General features: G+C 67.4%; 1 protein-coding gene across 1 annotated transcript; it reads right to left on the bottom strand.

Moving 5' to 3' along the window:
- Positions 1 to 781: 781 nt before the first annotated feature.
- On the bottom strand, positions 782 to 18,209 carry GMEB2 (glucocorticoid modulatory element binding protein 2). The gene is made up of 10 exons (XM_054577484.1): positions 18,074 to 18,209; positions 12,451 to 12,631; positions 7,901 to 7,998; positions 7,358 to 7,485; positions 4,156 to 4,259; positions 3,043 to 3,200; positions 2,375 to 2,446; positions 2,157 to 2,294; positions 1,884 to 2,006; positions 782 to 1,523 (listed from the first exon to the last, which is right to left on the bottom strand). Exons 2-10 carry the CDS (start codon positions 12,576 to 12,578, stop codon positions 865 to 867), a joined length of 1,608 nt encoding a protein of 535 aa, XP_054433459.1. The 5' UTR covers positions 12,579 to 12,631; positions 18,074 to 18,209; the 3' UTR covers positions 782 to 864.
- Between the last annotated feature and the right edge of the window lie 1,380 nt (positions 18,210 to 19,589).

Genomic DNA, 19,589 nt, shown 5'->3' with positions numbered 1-19,589 from the left:
GTCTGGGTCCCCACGTGGCCAGCGCCGGCCCCGGCTGTGCCCTCTGGGTAGCCACCCCCACCCCGGAGCAGGGGGCTCGGGCCCCGGGGAATCCCAGGCCGAGGCTGTCACAGGGGCGCCGCCCCTGGACCCACCGGGAAGGACCTCCTCACAGGCCGTCCGAGGGCACTTTGCACAAAGGCTCCGGAACCCAGTGCGGACCCGGGCACCTAGGCACTCGGCGGGGAGTGGGGTGAAACGCTAGCAACGCGCCTCTTCCGAGGGGCTGGCTGAACGACTCGCGGGGACCCCGCGGTGCGAGCACCGAGCCTCGGCAGGCGGGCAGAGCACGGGCCGTGGGGCCCCCCGCCCGCACCCCAGGCCCCGGGACAGGGTCCAGACCGGAGCCCGGGCCAGCCCGACACACCGCCCACGCCCGGGCCGGGCCGAGTGCCAGCCGCACTAAACCTACAGAAAACTGTGGGAAGAAACCAAATCCATAGGATCCATGGCTTTCCACCCTCGGGGACGACCCCCAAGACATGTGCTAGTGACGTGCCCCGGCTGTGTGGGCGGCAGGCCTGCTCCTGGGCGCTGCTCGCTGCCCCGCGGCCGGCGCGTCCTCTCCTCTGGCTCCTGGCCGGGCCCGGTGTGTAAACAGTATTAATAAGCAACACATGGAAAAATATATTTCCCAAGAAAATGGGGAGGAAGTCCAGAACGCAACGCCCGGCAGGCGTCCCAGGTGCCGCCGCCGCCGTGGGCCCCTCTCCCCTCTTGGCCGGTCTCGGGGTCCCCTCTTTGGTTCGGCAGCCCCACATGGCGCCCCGCGACCCGGGAGAGGGCCGGTCGCCCGCCCGCAACGGGCCTCGCCTCCGCCGGCAGCTACTTGTGCTCCTGACCCTCGGCCACGGCGGCCACCTCGATGGCGGCCGCGTGCTCCTCGGGCGCCGAGGCCACCACGGCGCTCTCCACGGCCCCCGTGGGCACTGTCACGATGGTGCTGCCCCCGGGTGACACCTGCGCCACGTTCTGCAGCGTGGGGCCCAGGCCGGGCAGGGTGAGCAGCTGCAGGGGGCTGACCACCTTGACCACAGTGCCGCCGTCCTGCACGGCGGCCGCACTCAGGACCGTGAGGCTGGACGCGTCCGGGTGGATCTCCACGGTGCCAGGGAAGGAGGCGCCGGACGAGGCCAGCACCGTGTAGCCCCCGAGCAGCGGCGAGGCGGGGGAGCTGGCGGGGGCCGCCGGGGCGCAGCTCTTGCCCAGCGCGGGGGACGGCAGCGCGGACACCACCTTGCCGAGCGGCACGCCGGCCAGCTGCGCGACGGGCAGGCCCGGGCCGAGGGCGATCTGGGCGGACTGCGCGAGCACCTGCGAGGCGATGGCGGCCGGCCCGGACGTGGCGCGCGCGAGCCGGGGCCGCTTCGCGGGGGGCGGCAGGGACACCGGCGTCAGCGTCATGAGCACGTTGCTGAGGTGCTGGGACTTGTGCTTGAGCTCCTTGGCCCGCCGGCGGTGCTCGTCACACTGCTGCTCCAGCGCTGCGGGCAGAGGACCGGGCGTCGCCGCCAGCCCCGCGCCCGCGCCCCGACCCCGACCCCGACCCGCCCGCGTCTCGCGTGGAGAGCTGCTCCTGTGATGCTCTGCGACCCTGGGTCAAGGCGGCCCATGCCCCCAGCCCGTGCCACACGCACACACCCGCACACACCCGCGCGCTCAGGCACTGCGCAGGCAGAGCAAGAAGAGCACGGCCGTCACAAACCGAGCTCTGGGCCACACCCCCCCCCGTGAACAGCTGCGCGGCGGGTCACAGCAGCCCGACCGGCCGCGGCCCCCCGAGGGCGGCCCCCAGCACCCTCCTGCCCCGCACAGACCTCGGCCGCGCCCCAGGGCCCACGCACCGGCCAGGTCGCGGGCGTACTGCTCCCGCGAGCGGTCCATCTGGCACTTGTGGCCGGCCAGCACCTTCTTCACCAGGTCCAGCATGCCGAAGTTCTGCACGATGTTGTTCAGCAGGATGGCGTCTGCGGGGCCAGAGGTGCAGGGGTCGAGGATGCACCTGGAGGGCGGGACAGCCGCCCCCCCCCGCCCCCGCACCGCCAAGGCAGCCGGGCTCGGCTTGAGCCTCAGGGGCCCCCTGCGCCTGCCGCGCCCTCACCCCCTCACCCCCTCACCCCGGAGCTGCAGGGGCGGGGCCTGCGCCCGCTGCTGCAGGCCCTTCATGGCGCCTGCCATCTCCTGGTGCAGCTCCTGTATGACCTCGTCCAGCAGGCCGGCGTCCTTGAGCCCCCGCCAGAAGGCAAACGTGTCGTCTGGGAGGGAGAGAGAGGCTCGGAGACGGGAGGTCTTGCCCGGCCCCGCCCGCGGGAAGCCCAGGGGAAGGCGCCCGTACCTCCGATGGCCGTGGTCCAGTCACCGGGGTCCTCGCAGGTCTCTATGGTGATGGTGGCCGAAGACCCGTTCACTGCAACCGAGAGGGCAGCAGGTGAGCCCCCCTGCCTGGCCGCGAAGCTCCCTTTACACCGACGCACAAAGCTGACAACCAGGGGCCCGCGCCCGGCACACGGGGTGGGAGGGGCCGACAGACAGAACCCCGCCCCCGCCCCCCCAGCTCCAGCCCCTCGCCCAGAGCGCCCGCCGCCAGGAGCGCGCCCAGGCCGCCCCACCCCAGCCCTGACAATGCAGGGACAGGGACAGTGGCAGCCTGGAAACACGACTCCACGGAGTGACCTCCAGGCCACACGAGAGGGACCTCAGGGCCTAACGTCGCTCTCACTCGGGTTTAAAGAGAACCTGGGCTGCGCGGGGCGTCTGGCCGGCCCCAGGGAGCGCCGGGCACCAGCAGGGAGCGCGTCGCGGCGCTGGGGGGCGGCCCCCAGAGCCCGCGGGCAGGAAGGCGCCGCGGGGGCGCCGCCGCTCTGTGCTCGCCCCTCCGCAGGAGCTTCTGTCTCAGACAAAAGTCGCTTAGAAGGAGGAAGCGCGGGAACCGCCTCCGAGGGCGGAGGCCCCGCCCCACGCGGCCAGCGGGCAGCGAGGGCGCAACGAGGGCGACGCGCCTACCATCGGCGGCGGCGGGCGTGAGCGGCAGGTACTCGGCCGACGTGGGGCTGCTCAGGGGCACGCGGGCGCCCGACAGGTCGATCTTGGTGCTGCGGCAGGTGTTGGAGCAGACCTTGTCGTGCTGGTAGAAGTCCAGCTCCCCGGAGTCCATGATCTTCCTGCGGGCGGCGGGGCGGGGCTGAGCGCGGGGCGGGGGGGGGGGCCCTCCGCGCACGCGCCTCCACGCCGGCCCCGCCCCTGCCCGCCCCCCACGTGGCCGGGGTGCGAGGGCCTGGCCACGGTCACGGGCCGCCAGGGCCTCGCTGGGAGAGGCCTTAAAGTGACCCAATCCCACCTCGCGGGCACCGCAGACACACCGCTGGGGCCCAGGGGGAGTCGGGTGGAGGGGCGGAGGGACCGGCGGGGCGCCCCTGCCGGCCAGGGCCTGGGGACCCCAAGCAGGAAACGCTGACACGTGAGGACCAGGAGGTGACACAGGGCAGCAGACGGCTGCGACCTTGAAGCCTCGCGTCAGAAGGCCCTCCTGGGGGCCACACCCGGGACGCCTGTGCACCAGACGGGGTGAGCGCCCCACGCAGAAGGGAGGGAAGTCTCCGAGGAGGACGCGCACTCTGGCCCGGGCATGCGCCTGGCACAGCCTCGCGGGTCAGGCCGCGGGCCAGGCCGAGGCCCTCTGTGCGCTCACTGGCAGAGAAGGCCGAGGCGGCCAACACGCAGCCACTGGACGCGGACACAGATGTGGACGCAGTCTGGACAGGAAGACCCTGAGCAAGTGAGGACAGCGCCAGGAGCCTGGCCAGCACGCACCGCCGGTGGCAGACGGGTGCTGCCCGCCCGCACCGAGGGCCGGCCGTGTCTCCGGGGCCGCGCAGGTGCTACCCCGCAAGCACTCACTGCAGACCGGCCGCCGCGCCTTCGGGTGAAAGCCTGTGGGACTCAGAACGAGGCCACAGAAACCGCAGGCCGGACAGCGTCCCATGTGGCAGGGGACCGGGGACGGCGCTGGCTCTCCTTACGCCTAAAACGTGCCTTGCGTCCAAACCCCCAGACCAACGGAAAAGCAGAGAGCCCGCGTTCGCGCCAGGGAGGGCGTCACGGCCACAGGCCGCCCACCTGAGCATGATGCCGTTCATCCGGATGGCCCTCTTCCAGTCCTTCAGGGTGGACTTGCCGGCCAGGTGCACGAACTCCTTGGGGCTGATGACGTGCTCGTCGTACTGCGGGGGGGACACAGCAGGGCAGTCAGGAGGCGCCGCCCGCCCCCTTCCGCGCCAGCGGCCCAGCTGACACGGCGCGCCGCCCTGCTGCCCACACAGGGCGGCTGCCTGCGGCCGCGCGGGACAAGCTGCGCACACGCTCGAAAGGGCTGGCGCCCTCTTGCTCCGGGCCTGGCCGGCCCCTCTCGTGATGACCTCGCACGCTGGTCGTGCTGACAGAAGGCAGGACAGCGTGCGCGGGGACGTGCCTGCCCCTCAGGGACACATGTGCGCCTGTCCATGCCAGAGCCCGGGCCTGTCCCCACTCGCAGGCGCCGGGCCGCCTGGGCCCTGGCGGGAATGGAGACGCCCGGAGAGGCCAGCTGTCCTGTTCCGTCCTGTCTGACGAGCGCTCGTTGGGCCCGAAGAGCCAGAATAAACTGCGTTTACTGCGAAAGCGAGCGGGCGGGGGGCGGGGGGCCCGAGGGTCTCAGCAGGCCAGGCCTGGCCGCTCCCTGGGGCTCCTGGCCGCCTAGCGGCCGCCGCGCACACCCACACGCTCAGTCCTCACTGGAGCCGTCCTCAGGCCCCGTGCCAGCGCTGCAGCGGCCGGTGCACCCCGTTTCCCAGTTTCCACTTCTTCACCCTCATGCCGTCCCTCGCCCGGGGTGGACCGCCCGCCAGAAGAGCTCTGGCCTGGACCCTGAGCTGGAACCGCCGGGGCAGAATAATGACCTGACTTGCTTATTTCATCTTTCTTAAGTGGACACGCAGCTTGCAGTTATTTCATTGTTTTGTATTAGAAGCGTCTTGAGTCTTTTTGGGGTTGGCCAAAAAGGTCGTTCGGGTTTTCTCCCACGAGCTGGCCGCAGTCCGGGCCAAGGCCCCTGCAAACTCGCTGGCACAGAAGGCCCAGGAGGCTGGCCCGCAGCCACCAGCGCAGACACAGTCTGGCCAGGAAGGCCGAGCTCCAGGGCCACTCAGTTGTCTTCAACTTCATTCGAAACAACTTTATTAAGTTGTATTGTGGCAGTTGTCACATCAGCGTGCGTTAAAAAACAGATCAAAATGGGTGAATTTTTGTGTAGCCACTTCAACATTGAAGGTGGAAGAGAATAATCAACATTTTCAGCATATTCGGCTTTGTTATTTCAAGAAAGGTAGAAACTCTCAACTGAAAAACAAAAAAAGATTTGTGCAGCACGTGGAGAAGGTGCTGGGACCGCCCGATGGGCCGGAAGCGGCTGGTGAAGGTCGGCGCTGGACGCTGCTCACTGGATGACGCGGCGCAGTCAGGCGGGTCCGCTGAGGTCGACAGCGATCGGGTCGAGACATCAGTTGAGAACAGTCGATGTTACAGCACACGAGAGAGCGCTGACGTGCTCCAAATACCCGAAGCAGGCATCAAAAATCACGTGCACCAGCCTGGTTATGTTCATCGCTTTGGCGCTTGGGTTCCACACAAATGAAACGAAAAAATCCTTTTTAACCATATTTCCGCATGTGATTCTCTACTTAAGCGTAACAAAGATGTTTCGTTTTAAAAACAAATTGTGATGGGCGATTAAAAGTAGATACTTGACAATCATGTGGGACGGGAGAGATCGCGGGCAAGCGGAAGGAGCCGCCCCCAGCCACTCAGAGGGATGGTCACCACCCAAAGAAGGTGGTGGTGTGTATGAGGTGGGATCGGGGAACCCTCTGTTGTGAGCTCTTTCTGGAAAACCGAACGATGACTTCCAGTGAGACCCACAGAGAGCCACACGTGGTGAGGAGCGCCTAGAATTAGCCGAAATGCGGTCCTACATCAGGGTAACAGGAGGCCGGAACACCCGTCCCAGCCCAGCTGGGAAGTTCTGGTTCACCCGTATTCACCAGACGCCGCGCCTTTGGGTTTCCGTTTGTTTAGGTCTTTAAAAAGTTCTCCCAATGGAAAAACTTCCAGTTCCCTGGAGGACTGCAAAGGCACCTGGAGCAGCTCGTTGCTCAGAAGGACAGAGCGCGCGGGGCCGACGGAGCGGCGTGGGGGCCAGGAGAGCACGCAGCGAGCGCAGCGCAGCAGGACGGGACCACGCCGCTCCGTGGAGGCGCCGGGGGAAGTGGAAAATGCGTCTCGTTTTTGACTCAGACACCGAGCAGCCTTTCTGGCCAACGCACAAGAAGCCCAGTGACGTGTCTGACCGGAAACGTTCTGCGGGAACACAGCTCTCATTTACGTCACTGAGCCCGGGACGAGCCTGGTTTCCTTGCACCTCATTCTTCTGGAGGTTGGTTTCCAAGAACCTGTCATCGACGTCAGGTGAGGACTTGCTTCCCGCCTGCTTCCCGACAGCAAGGTTTGTCCACAGAGACCCGCCCGTCACTCGGGGGACGGCACTGACGCCCCCACCAGACCCACAAGCAGCACGTGGCTCCCGTAGGGTCCCGGGGGTGGCGGGAGAGCCACGCTGCATGTCTGGGCCCCGGCGGAAGCCAGCGCGGTGCCTGGCGTCCTGGCCCTGCATCTCTGCAGCAGGTGGGGCGGCTCTGCTGTCGACCGCCCCTCAGTGTCTTCCCAGGAGCGGTGGGAACCGCTGCCCACCACGAGCTTCCCGGGACGGCTCTGCAGGTCTCGTCAGGGGCAGCATTCTGACCTGCGGCTGTGACCACCCGCTCAGGGCCCTGCCCCCAGCAGTGGCCACTGGCTTCCTAACACGAGCGCCTTCCTGCTGGCGTCTGTTTGCTCTTGGTGTCAGGGCGGCTCTGCAGCCACACAGGCTCGCGGGCTCCCCCCGGGAGCTACGACCCCGTCTGCCACAGGTCCCGCGGGGAACAGTGGCCAGTCCCCGGAGCCGCCCCGGGAGCTCACTCGCACAGCCTGGGGCCCCAGCCTCCTGGACAACGGGCGGCATGCCCGTGCCACGGAGGAGCCCGCGCCCGCTGCCCTCTCTCCAGGACCCTGCCCCGCCTGCCCTCGGAAGTGCCGCCCGGGGCTTCGGCTTCTGGGACGGCCACCGCATGGGCCACTCACCCTGGGAGCAGGGGCCCCCTCTGTGGGCCCCTCCGCAGCTGCCCCAGGAGAACGCGCTGGCCCCCCCCCCCGGCACACAGCCCACGGCCTGGCCACGTGGGGCCCTCACCTGCACACACTTGACGTTGATGCCGGGGCACACGAACTTCCTCCAGATGAGGTTGGCTCTGCTGTCCCCGCAGGTGATGGGGTACAAGACCTCAGCCTCTAGGCTCTCCCCCTCCTCGGCCATCTTCACTTCTCACAGGGGCAGGGCAGGGGCAGGGCAGGGGCAGGGCAGGGCGGAACGTCAGTCCCAGCCACCCCGGAGCCCTTCCTGCCAGAGCACCGCGCAGCTGGCGCCCGGGGCCCAGAGCTGGGGCATGGGACGGGCCGGCCGGCGTGGGGGGGGGCAGGGGGGGCGCCTCACGGGCCCCGGGGCCTCGCTTCAGCAGCAGCGACCCCAGCACGGAGGCATCGGAAGGCAGGCCGGCAGGGTGGCCGCCTGCGGGCGGGCTGGTGGGAGGCTCCCCTCGGAACAGCCCCGGGGACACGCATCCGCAGTGTTGTGGGCCGGCGGCGCGAAGGGTTCCGAGGGGACCCTGTGCCCACTCCCGACAGCTGCGGCGCGCGGAGCCACAGCGCGGGCCCCCGGGGCCCTGCAGGCGCCTACCTAGCACGGCTTCCTTGAGCTGCGAGGACGCTGTGAAGGCAGCCGCCGCCGCGGCCGCCGCGTTCTCCGTCTCCATGTTGTCCGCGCTCAGGTCGCCCCTGGGGGAGAGGGAGACATCAGCGCCCCGACAGCCCTGTGTGCCTCTGCCGCGGCGCCCGCGGCCCCGTCTGCTTTGGTGCAGAGCCTGGTGCCCGGGCAGGTCGGGGGCCTCTGCCAGCAGCCCCCGTGCTGCGGCCCCGCAGGCCGTCCTGCCAACGGTCTGTGCCACTCACGGCTGCATCAGGCATCCACGCGGCGCCTGGCGGGGAAACAGGCGCAGCGTCGGGGAGGCCACCAGCACTTCAGCGGGAGCTCGAAGCCCCCGTTTCTCCTCAACAAAGGTTTTTATTCCTGTTATAGTGACTTCAAGTGGTTATAGAAACTGTCGCGAACGCGCAGCTTCAGAGAGAAGGGTCGGTCCGCAAAGACGCCCTCACTGCACCCTGCTCCGCCCCAGGCCTGGGGGGGCCGTGGCGATGCCTGGGCTGCACGGGGGTCCCGGGAAGGCGGGGGCGGCAACAGCGCCTGGCTGAGCCCTGGGGCCAGCGTCACGGCAGCAGCAAAGAAGGCCGGGCCCCGGGAGGGGGGCGCCTGGAAACAGGTGCCCGGCGCAGCGGCTCAGGGACGCGGGGACGAGCCGCAGGCCCCGGGGAGGGTCCTGAGCGCTGAGGGCGGCCAGGGCGGCACCAAGGGTGGCATGGGAAGAGGGGCAGCCGGAGCAAAGGCTCTCAGAGGGAAGGAGGGGTCAGCAGGGAGTCAGGAGGGAGGAGAGGGCGGCTGCAGGGGCTGTGGGCAGCGCTCGGGGAACCCCTGTTGGGACCCGGCCACCTCTGGGCTCCCTGACTCTGAGGCTCCACCCACCTGCCCGCCCACCCCGCCCCCACCCTGGTCCCCCAGGCCCACGCCTGCACCACGGCCCGCGCTTCCCTTTATCCGTCACAGGCGTCTCTCCAATCTTCCTCCTGACGAGGGGCCCCGCTGCCCCATCCCTGCGGGCCCGGGAGTTGGGGCTGGGATGCTGCCTGGGCCGGCACCTCCCTCCACGTGCCTCCAACCAGGTCAGAAGTGAGTGCTGACGGGCAACACGAGGGCGGAGTCTGGTCCTTGGGGCCTGTTTCCCTGGGTGAGAGCCACCCCGACGGGGGCAGGGACTCGGGGAGGGGAGGGCAGCTGTCCTTTTAGGGCAGGACTTTGGAAGGTAGAGGTGAGGTCAGAGCAGGAAAGTAGGTCAGGAGTGGGGACAGGAAGCAGCGTCCTCAGAGCGCCCGGCATTTTACGAGCCGGCTGCCCGCAGGGGAGCCCACACCTAAAGGGCGTCCGGGCGGCAGACGAGGGCAGGCCCACCCCCACCTGGCACAGAACTGTCCCCGGGCACTGAACCTTCGCCTCACAAAAGCAAACACCTGCTGGAGCTGCTGCCAGCCTACAAAACGCTACCTGCCCCTCGGCCTGGCCTGCAAGCCCTGGCCACAGCGAGGCGGTGGGCGGGGCCGCCCGCGAGGGGCGCTCCGGGGTCCTCGGGAAACACCCCCAGAGAAGCAGCCTGCGCCTGCAGAGGAGCGGGTTCGTTCCCACGGCCGGCCCCTTCCTAAACTCGCAGCAGGAGTGGCCCCCCGCTTCCCGGGGCCGGGGCACCGCACGCCCCCCGCCCCCCGCTGCTGCGCCAGGGTTCTCCCCTTCCCAGGAGGTGGCGACGGCGTGGCACCGCCTCAGTGCGCTCCAGGCCCCGAGGCGGGAGGACGCGGCCCTGCCCCATGACGCCCCACAGGCCCTTGCCCGCTGCCGGCACCACCGCCCGCAGGCGCCGGGCAGGCCCGCACTAGCCCGCATCCCCGCTGGGCCCCAGGCGTCCGATGGGGTGCACGCCGGCCCCCCAGCCGGCCGGGGCCCAGGCACAGCCAGAGCGCCTGCCTGGCCAGCCCACCCGACCCCAAGGGTGACAGGCACCTGTCCTTCGAAGGCACTGAGTTTCGTGGTGGCCGCCCTGCAGCGTCGCCGACACGGACGGCCCAGGCGTGGGTGCTGCGGGGCCGCGCCGACCCGCCTCAGAGCCACTGGCCGCAACGCAGCCACGACCCCCAGGCAGGGCGCCCGCCCGAAGGGCCGGGGGGCAGAGAGGAAGGTGCGCACGGCCGGGCGGTACCGTCGCCCAGCGAGAGCGGGAGGCCCGCCCAGGGGGCGCGCCTGATGGAGAACGCGGGGTGTGAGCCCCCGCGGCCGACCTGCCAGAGTTTCCAAAGAAAGAAGTGGCCTCAGGGCAAAGACCAGACCAAGGACGTGGCTGGACGGATGCTTGGCTGTCAGGCCGTCGTGGCCAAAGGGCTCCACGCACCCCCAGGGCAGGGCCACTGAGCAGCGGGGGGCGGGGGGCCCCAAAGACCCATGGGGGCCGAGATGCAGTCCCGAACCCGCACAAAACCCAACCCGAGAAGGGCAGGGGCCAGTGTGACTGGGGCGGCACAGGCTCCGGCCCGGGGCCCCGTCCATGGCGTGCGTCCGTGTGCGTGCGGCAGGCACGGGGAGGACCCCGCGCGTCCCGGCCCGCGGCGCCCGCAGGGGTCTGACCTACGGGTCCGCGGTGGGAGCCTCCAGGTCGTGGGAAAACAGTCCCTTTCATTTTTGCTTATCAGCACTTCTAATTTTCTACCATTTATGTTTTATAATACATAGTTTCACTTTTAACTTGGAAAAACCGATTGCAGGCTTCCCAGTGAAATGACAACCCAGACGCGGGGGAGATGGGACAACCCAGGGCCGGGGGCGGAGCCCGGAGCGCTCGGAGGGGGCGGGGAGGCGGCCGCACCCTGAGAGCGCCTCTGCCCACGCAGCCAGATGCCCGCCCGGCCGCAGGGGCCCGGACCAGCGCCGTGGACGGGAAGCCCTTCTGTCCCAGCCCCTCCCAGACACGACAGCAGGCATCGGCCCTGCGGGAAAGGGGGCCCCCGCGGCCGTGGACGGAACTGAGCCCCCCCCACCCCCCGGTCGCAGCTGAGGCCTGCCCGCAGCGTGGCTGCAGCTGGCGGGGAGCTCTTCCACGGGACACTGAGGCCGAAGGCAGCCAGGAGGACCGGCCCCAGCCGGCGAGGCCTGCTGTGGTCAGACGGGCGGGAGGCGGGGCCGCCTCCCCCGGGGGCAGCAACAGGACAGGCAGCCGTCCGCCAGCCAGGGGAGCCCTCACCGGACACACGCCCTGGGGGCCTCAGCCCTGGACTTCCGGCCCCCAGGCCGGCGAGAGACAAAGCTTCTCCAGGGCTAGCCGCCCCGTCGCGGCATTTGCCGGGAGCCGCATCCTCTGGACATGCTGACCGGCCCCAGACAGGCCAAGCAGTGCTGCTGGGAGGGCTCCGTGCATCACCACACAGCGGGGACCACAGTGCCGGGGCCGCCACGGGGACGTCTGCGACGTGGGGCTGGGCGGTCCCCGCAGGCCGGCTGCCTGGGTGGGGAGCCACGGGGGCGGGCCCAGGGGGCCGGAGCACCCACGAGAACGGCTGTGGCAAGGACTCCCCAGGCCCCCAGGGCGCAGGCCGAGGTGGCGCAGCCTTTCCTGGCGAGGGCCACGCTGCCCCTTCCGGCCATCAAGGGCCATCCCCAGGCCCAGGGAGGGGCTGGGCGCCCCCCTTTACAGCGCGTGGCAGCTCGCGGCAGAGCAAGTGGAGGAGACACGGGTGGAGGCCCGCCCACAGGGGTACACAGTCGAGCCACCCAGGGCTCGGGTGAGAAAGCCCGCAGGCCGACCACACGTGCCGGCAGCGAGGCCGGAACGCAGCCGAGAGCTGGCCGCCTCCACGCGCAGGCACGGGGAGGGAGCGCGGGCATGGGCAGGACGCGGTGTGGCACGAGGACGAGGGAGGCCTGCCCAGAGCACAGGCAGCTGCCAGCGAACGGCGAAGCAGCGGCCGCCGGCACCCTGCCCGTGTCCCCGACGTGCCGGGGTCGGCCCCGGCCGGGGACCTTCCTCCAAACGTCCTGTCAGCCAGTGGGAAGGCCAAAGCCCACCCTTGTGGTCGGCGACACACTGAGGTCAGTCGGAATAGGCCCCACACAAGACACAGCAAAGACGAACCACAGGGGGCCGGCCCTGCGCAAGCCCTCGGCGGCGGCGGCGGCAGCGGGCGGGCACAGGGAGCCCCACTGCCACCGCATGACAGCCCCCCACAGGGACGGCAGAGGAGGCCGGCGGTTCGCTCGCCTGCCAGCCTCTCGGCCAACTGACGTCCTGTCTGACATCCGTTTGGGAAGACGGGGAAGGACACGCTCAGGCATCGCAAGGAACGTCCGGGAAATAACTGGCTTAACATCACTTTGATGAAAGGGTTCTCAGGCCTCCCTACTGTCCATCTTCTCGGGAGAAGCTCGGGGGTTTTTGGAAACGAACCGTGTGCCCGTGATGATGCAGGTGCCACGGGCGGGACGAAGCGCCACCTCTGTCCCGGTGGCGTGGCCTCCCCAGGCGGGGCCGGAACCCTTGTCTCCCCGCCTCCCGCCCGCCGCGCCCGGCCCCGCCTCACCCGTGCGCAGCCAGGTTGGTGGTGACCAGCACCGTCTTGACCTCCTCCAGGCCACCGTCCACCGCGGTGTCGGGCGTCGTCACCACCACCACCTCCTCCATGTGCATGCTGACGTCGGGGGTCGCCATGGCCCAGCGGCGGGGCGCTCAGGCTGGGCGTCACTCGGCCAGGGTCCCGAGGCCTGGGGGAAACAAGGGGCAGGGCACGGGCTCAGAGAAGCTCCTGGGCCTGTCGCTAAAGAGCTGCTCTCTGGTCCCCAAACGCGACTTATGGCAGAAACGACGAGGGAGGGCTGTGCCCGGGCCGCTGCCTGGTGACGCCGCCGGGGCACCGCCGCCCGTCCCGCCCGCCGGGAGGGCCGAGGCCCCTGGGCCCGACCACTCGGGGTCCGTCCGGGCAGCGGCGGGGAAGGAGGCCAGACTCCCAGCAGACTCCCTGCAGGGGCGTCTCACTGTCACCTGCTTCCCCCAGGTCCCCAGCAGAGTCCCAGAGCTGCGCAGAGAAAACAGCCCGCGCCCCGGCCGGTGTGGTCCGTGGGCTGGGGCGTCGCCCCACAGACCAAAAGGTCGCAGGCTTAAAGCCCCGTCAGGGCGCGTGCAGAAGGCCACCGGCCAGTGTTCCTCCCCTGCCTGTCCCCTCTCTAAAATCGACGAGCAGGTCCTCAGAGAGAGAGCAGGCAGCCGCAGGCAAGCGCGGTATCGGGGCGGGGCGCGGGGGGCGGCCGCTCGGCCAGCCCGAAGGGGCGCCGGGGAGCTCCCAGGAAGGAAGCGACCTCCCCCTCCAGGCGCCGGGGGCCACACTGGCTGCAGGCCGGGGCTCACACGGACCGCACGCACCAGTGGGCGCCCGGAGGGGACCGGCCGCACGGCCCCCCGCAGCCGCCGGGCTCGCCGACTGGGAACTCACACAGGGCAGTGGGGTGCAGCTTCGGCAAGAACTGAAATTCGATGCCTGCCCCTGCCTGGACGAACCTTGAGGACATGATGCCAAACAAAGTGTGCGAGACACGAAAGGACAAGGGTCACTGGGTTCCACCGATGTGCGTGAGGTGGACACAGTCAAACGCTACAGACGGAAAGGAGAACGGGGGCCCCTACAGACCGGGGGGCAGGGGTCGGCGTCTGGCGGGGACAGGGTGTTGGCCTGGGCGGGTGAGAAAGCGCCGCGGGAAAGGACCGAGTGGCTCTGAGCCGTGCGCGTGAACGTGGCTACAGCGGTCAGCTTTACGCTCTGTGCATTTGGACATAATAAAAAAAAAAACCTTGTTAAATGCTGTTAAACCAGATTGACTTCCTAGGACTAGGTACAGGCTGGAAAGTAGAGAATATAAAAACTTGCTTAAAAAAAAAAAGCAGTGCTTCCCGAACTTCCTTTTACACAGTCAGCTGCCCAGCCCTGGGAGGGTGGCGGTGCGCGGATGTCCACCCGTGGGCAGGCCCGGACTGCACTCGGGAGAGGCCCCGCCCTCCTCTGTGCTCCCCCCAGACGCACCCTAACTAGGCCTCCTGCCGGCATTAACTCGCCCAGGGTCGCGACCAATCTTAAAGCTCGGCCGCAAGGGCTCACGTGCACGTGCGTCACACCCGCCTGGTGCGCCCAGCACTCAGATGCCGCCCGGTCACAAACACCTGCTGGAGAAAAGGGAAGGCCCCCAGACCCGCCTGCTTCCCCCGCCTGGGCCTGTGGGCTCCGCTCCTTCGCCCGCCCGGGAATGGCCCCCAGCAGCCCCAGGAGGAAGCTGGAGGCAGGACCGGCCGGAGGCAGGGGCTCCCCGACCGCGCGCTGCGCAGGACGGCAGTCTCACGTCACTTCCACCCCGACCCAGAGACAGAATCAAGGTGTAGGGACCTGGGCGGCGGGGCGGGGGGCGGGGGGCGCGTTAAATACCTTCCGTCAGACCCACCAGGAAAGCTCGTGAGAAGCCCAGAGGCGCCCTGGCCTGGGGGGGGCGGGGCTGCGAGTGGGGCTGGGGAGAAGACAGGCTACGGCGCAGCAGGGAGGTCAGGGTCAGAGCGTGACAATCGGAACCCACGCCGATTTCACTCTGAAGAGCCTCCTCCAAGCCCAATGCATCCGAATGCCAGAGCTGATGACCAGCGGCCGGGGAGTCCTCCTGCCTCGCTTTAGGGGGGCACAGCAGATGCGCAAGGGAAGGAAAAGCAGTGTAAACACTCAGGAGAAACCGGTATTGAGAAACCTCGGAGGAGCCGTTCTCACTGGCTGAGACCCGCCCGGCCTTGCCCGCACGGGGGGCCGGGGGTGGGGGGTGGCGCTGCCCAACCGAGCAGGGCCTGGCGCAGGCAGGGTCCCCAGGCCACCCTCAGGCGCTTTCTGGCCCGGAAAGCTGTAACCATGAATTCATTGAGACTGACAGGCCTATTGCGTGTTTCTAAAGTACAAGTTTCGTTCTAAAGCTTGGAAACAAAGAGTTTTAAGAAACATGAATAAGTCACACTTAAAATAAATAATATTGCCCCGTGGCGCTTACATCTCGGGGTTCAGCTCTCTCACCGAGGCACCGCCCCCTCCTTGCGGGAGCTCCATGGGGACCACGGAGGTGCTCCCCCCACGGCGGCAGGGAGGCAGGGCCCATCCTTGGCAGCACTCCTCGCCCTGATCGCGACGCGGCAGAGCACCGAGTCCAGCGGGCACACCGAGCTCAGGCCTCGCCTCTGACGGCCGCCGCCGTGCGAGGAAAGTCGGTCTGCAGCCAAACGCGGGGGTCACACGGAGGCCCAGCCCCGGCAGGCGCCGCGGCCCCAGCCCACTTCCGGGCCCAGGCTCTACCGGTGGAAATGGAGCCCCAACTAATTTAGAGGTAAATAGGATACGAGAAAACATTTTTTAAATCGTTCTTGAGCAGGAAGCGGGAATATGGCTGATAGATGGTAATGGATAAAAATAAATTATTAAATTTCTTGGGCATAAACACATAAAAACAAGGGAAAGCGTTGTGTGCTGTCGGTTTCTCAGACCCGGGTCTGGCTCTCTGTGCCCTGCACAAGGTCACGGCTATTTTCCTTCAAGGGCGAGAACGGGTGTCTACAGGGAGCAACTTCCCGGGGCCACCGACCGCAACCCCCTCGCCGGGGAGTGGCAGCGGGTTGCGCGCCCCAGGCCCGCCCTGTGCCCTGGGGGAACACAGCCCGAGACAGGCCCCGGGCAGACCCTCCTCCCGCAGCCTCAGGGCAGCCACAGCCGCCCTTCCCCGCCCGGCCCCTCCACTCCCCTGCAGTCCCCCTCCCATTCTCCCCCTAACTGCAAACGGCCGTTTCTGGGGGGCGCGTTCTGCCATCGGCCGAGCTCCTGCGTCCTGGCATCGCCCCCCGCCCCGGCTTGAATGAATCCCTGTAAGAAGCCTCCGCAGGCCTGGCGGTCCCTGTGGGGACACGCGGGCAGGGACGCCGCGGAACACAGCAAAGGTTTTGCGCCGGCGACCAGCACCGTCGCCTGGGTCCCCTGTACGCTTCACGGTTTCTTTCTCAGATCTTATTTATTTACTTTTAGACAGCAGGGAAGGGAGGGAACAGGAGAGGGAGGGAAACATCCGTGTGCAGGAGATACACAGATCGGTTGCTTCTCCCATGCCCCCACCCAGAGACCTGACCCGCGACCCAGGCCTGTGCCCAGGCATCGAACCCATGATGCCCAACCCACTGAGCCACACCAGCCAGGGCTCAAATTTTTAAGTAGTTGCTAACTTTCTCAAACTTTACAAAGCTCACATTTAAAAAATTAGATTTCCGGCGTCTCTTAGAAAATGTCAGAAGCGGCCACCCCGGAAGGTAGTTTCCCTGGTCCGGACTCCCCTGGGGAACCTGGGCCTCGGCGTCCTGGTTGGGGGCGGCACCAGTGCCCACTCTGGTCTCCGCCCGCCCTCCACATCCAGCCAGGCTGCAGCGGGCACCTGCGTGTGCAGCCCCCAACACACAGGAACTGGCTAGGGGCCCCTCCCTGGGGCAGGCACGAAGCAGCCCACATCTGAGTAGAGCTTTGCAAGAGTTCCACATCGCAAAGACACTTGCGTGCATGTTCACGCGTGTGCAAACTCCTCCCCATCCGGTGCATCTTCTTACAAGTTTTAAGACGTTGCCTGTGAAGAACCGATTCCTGAACAAGCAGTCTGCTTAGTTGGTTATGTTTGGGGTTTATTTAACCCACTTGAATTTACCTTTAATAAGACTGCTTCGTGCCCTGTTGGTGGGAATGTAAACGCGTGCGTCCACTATGAAAAACTATCTGGAGTTTCCTCAAAAAATTAATAACAGAACTAGCACGTGACCCAGCCATCCTGCTTCTGAGTGTTTATCCAAAGGAAATGGAATCGAGACACCTGCACCCCGTGTTCAGGGAGCATCAGGGTGACGCAAGCAGCAGCCTCAACGTCACCCGGAGGGCGAGTAGAAAAGAATGCGGTGCATCCGCCCCAGCGGGTACGGCTCAGCAGCCCAGGCATCGCAGGTTCGATTCCTGCTCGGGGCTTACGCCTGGGGCGCGGGCCAGGCTCCCAGTAGGGGGTGTGCCAGAGGCCCCCGATGGATGTTTCTCTCCCTTCCCCTCTTTCTAAAAATAAATGAAATCCTAAAGAAGAAAACGTGGTGTATCAATGGACTGCAAGTGAGCCTTAAAAGAGGAAACGCTGCCGTTTGTGACAGCGTGAGGACCCGGGGGACCCGACGCCGAGTGAAACAGCCGGACACAGGAGGGCAGACGCGAGACTCCACGTATGCGAGGATCCACGCGAGCCCGACGCCCGGCAGCAGCGTGGGGTGGGCGCGTGGCTCCATCCGAGTCCAAAGTCTCAGCTGTGCACCATCACCCCGGGGCCACGGTGCCGCGTCGTGCGGCAGCGACACTGCCCCGCACGCTTAAGAGCTTGCAAGAGGGTAGGTGGTAGTCAAAGGCTTTGATCATGAAATAAGAATAAATAAGAGGGCGGGTGTGGGGGGTGATGTTTGTAATTAGGGACGAGGCTGTGGTTTCCGGACAGGTCCTTATGTGCGGCTTTTTCTATGTCCAAGGAGCAGGGGAAAACTGATGGAATTGAAACTTGCATTTGGGGACGAGTTCAAGGAAACAGTTCAAGTCGGCCAACCAGAGTCAGAAAGTTCACCCAGCGCCTAGCAGGCCTCCCCCGGCAACACGCCCGCGGGACAGGGCTCCCACCCGGGGCCGCGGGGACACGGTTCCCAGCGGGGAAGCCTGCGATCAGAGTCCCCACTCCCGCCGCGTAGACACGGTATCCAGCGGGGGTGAGGGACCCCCGGCGACACGACTCCCATCCGGGGCCGCGTGGGCACGGTTCCCGGGCCGAAGGAGGCCCGCGGGGACACGGCCCCCGGAGAGGGAAGGGGGCCCCTGGGACACGGCTCCCACCCGGGCCCGCGGCCACACCGAAGGCCACCCCCTGCGCCCGCCGCCTTCCGGCAAGATGGAGGCGGGCGCGGCCGCCGACGCCGCCTGACGCGGGCCCGTGACGCCCGTGACGCCCGCCGCGCGCCGCCGCCCCTCCCCCGCTCCCCTCCCCCCGCCGTAACGTCCTGACGCTCCGCAGGGACCCCTGACTGGACGGCGGCGCGCGGCGGAGCGAGAGGCCTCGCCGCGGGGGGCGGCGGGCGCTTACCTGGGCCGCGGCCGGGCCTGCGCGGGCGCCGGCGGGCGGGGGGCGGCAGAGGCCGGCAGCGGGGGTGGCGGCGGCGGCCGCGGGCTCCGCTCCTTGTTGGGGATTCGGCGGCGGCGGCGGCGGCGGCGGCAGCCCGGGCGCGCGCTTCCTAGTGACGCAGGCGGCGGGGCCGCGCACGCACGAGCAAGGGCGGGCCCGGGGACTTACTTGGCGCTCGGCGGAGACGGGCGGTGCCGAGAAATAAGGCTCGGCGGGGCCAGGCACGCGTGCGCGGCTGCTCCTTTGCAGAAGAACTGGCCCCCTGGCCCCGCCCCTGCCCGCCGGCGCACCTGCCCGGCGCCGACGGCCTCTCCGTGGGTACGAGCAGAGCGGGAATGCGGGGCGGGGGTGGTACTGTGGAGTAACAGCGAGCCACCCAAATCAGATGCAGGTCCCCTTTCCTCCAGCGGGCGAGAGGCGCCAGGCGGCGAGGGCGGGGGCCTGCTGCGAAAGAGAAGCCCGCCGGCCCGTCCTTCGGCCCGTGTGGTGCGAATCCTGCCGTTGTCGTCGTAGGTTTCTTACAGTGAGCCTTAAAAAGTTCCTCGAGTGTCTTATTTGTGAGCCTGCGCGGTGCTGCAGGGTGTTTTTGTTAGCATCGACCCCCGGCAGCTCAGGCCGTGCGCTAACCCGTGGCCGCAGGTGCTCACTGAAATTTAATTAAAATGGCCTGAAATTCTGTGCCTTAGCCATGAGGGAGCCACGGAAGACACTCAGACGTAGGGTTAGGGACGCTCTGCGGTTTTCTGCGTTCTCTCTGTAAAGCTATAGAACGCCCTTGAGTGTCCAGAATGCAGGAAGATAGGCATCGCTCAGCTTTTGTGGCTTGGCTTTGACTTGCGAGCCAGGGGCAGTGGGAGCCCCAAGGTTGCAGTTAGCAGGGGTCATCTCCCCAGAGCCGGGCAGTTGTGAAGACTCGCTCTTGGCCTGGGGGCTTCCACGGCCCGCACATTCCTTAGTCTGCCTGGCTCCAGCCGGCAGGGCGAGCCCCGGGGCGGCGGAGGCTGTCCCGCTGGCCTCGGCACAGGGCGGGCACAGGGCGGGCGCACCCGAGCTGTCCTGATCTGTCCCTGCCATTGCTTGCCCTGCGGCAGCTGCAGGAAACCTGGGGCGGGGGGCGCAAGGCGGCTGTCAGTCCCCGAGTGCTCCCACTCCGGGAACAGAGGCAGGAAACAGATGTCCCGTTTAGGACCGAGCCGGGAACCCACGTTCATGCTTCAGCAGGAAGACAGCTGAAGGCCATTTCCCAGAATGCAAAGTTTTCATGCAAACTTCAATTCTGTAACGTTATAATTACCAGAGTTGCACTTCCGTTTTCAGTAACGTGCAGTGTTCTCCAGCCAATGATGGAGAGTCTTTCTTTTTAAAGATTAAACTGTTAAGCCTGTTACCTGAGCAGGTGTGCTTGGTCTGTGTGTCGTATCTGTCTGAGGTTCCCTGTCCTCATGTTTCATTCTGGACACAAATGCCAATGAAATCG

Source organism: Pteronotus mesoamericanus, unplaced genomic scaffold (genome assembly GCF_021234165.1).
Source record: "Pteronotus mesoamericanus isolate MK-2021 breed Mesoamerican mustached bat unplaced genomic scaffold, CSHL_Meso_final contig_436, whole genome shotgun sequence".
NCBI lineage: Eukaryota > Metazoa > Chordata > Mammalia > Chiroptera > Mormoopidae > Pteronotus > Pteronotus mesoamericanus.
The sequence above is the reverse complement of the archived record's forward strand: the minus strand, read 5'-3'. Positions and strand labels throughout refer to the sequence as shown.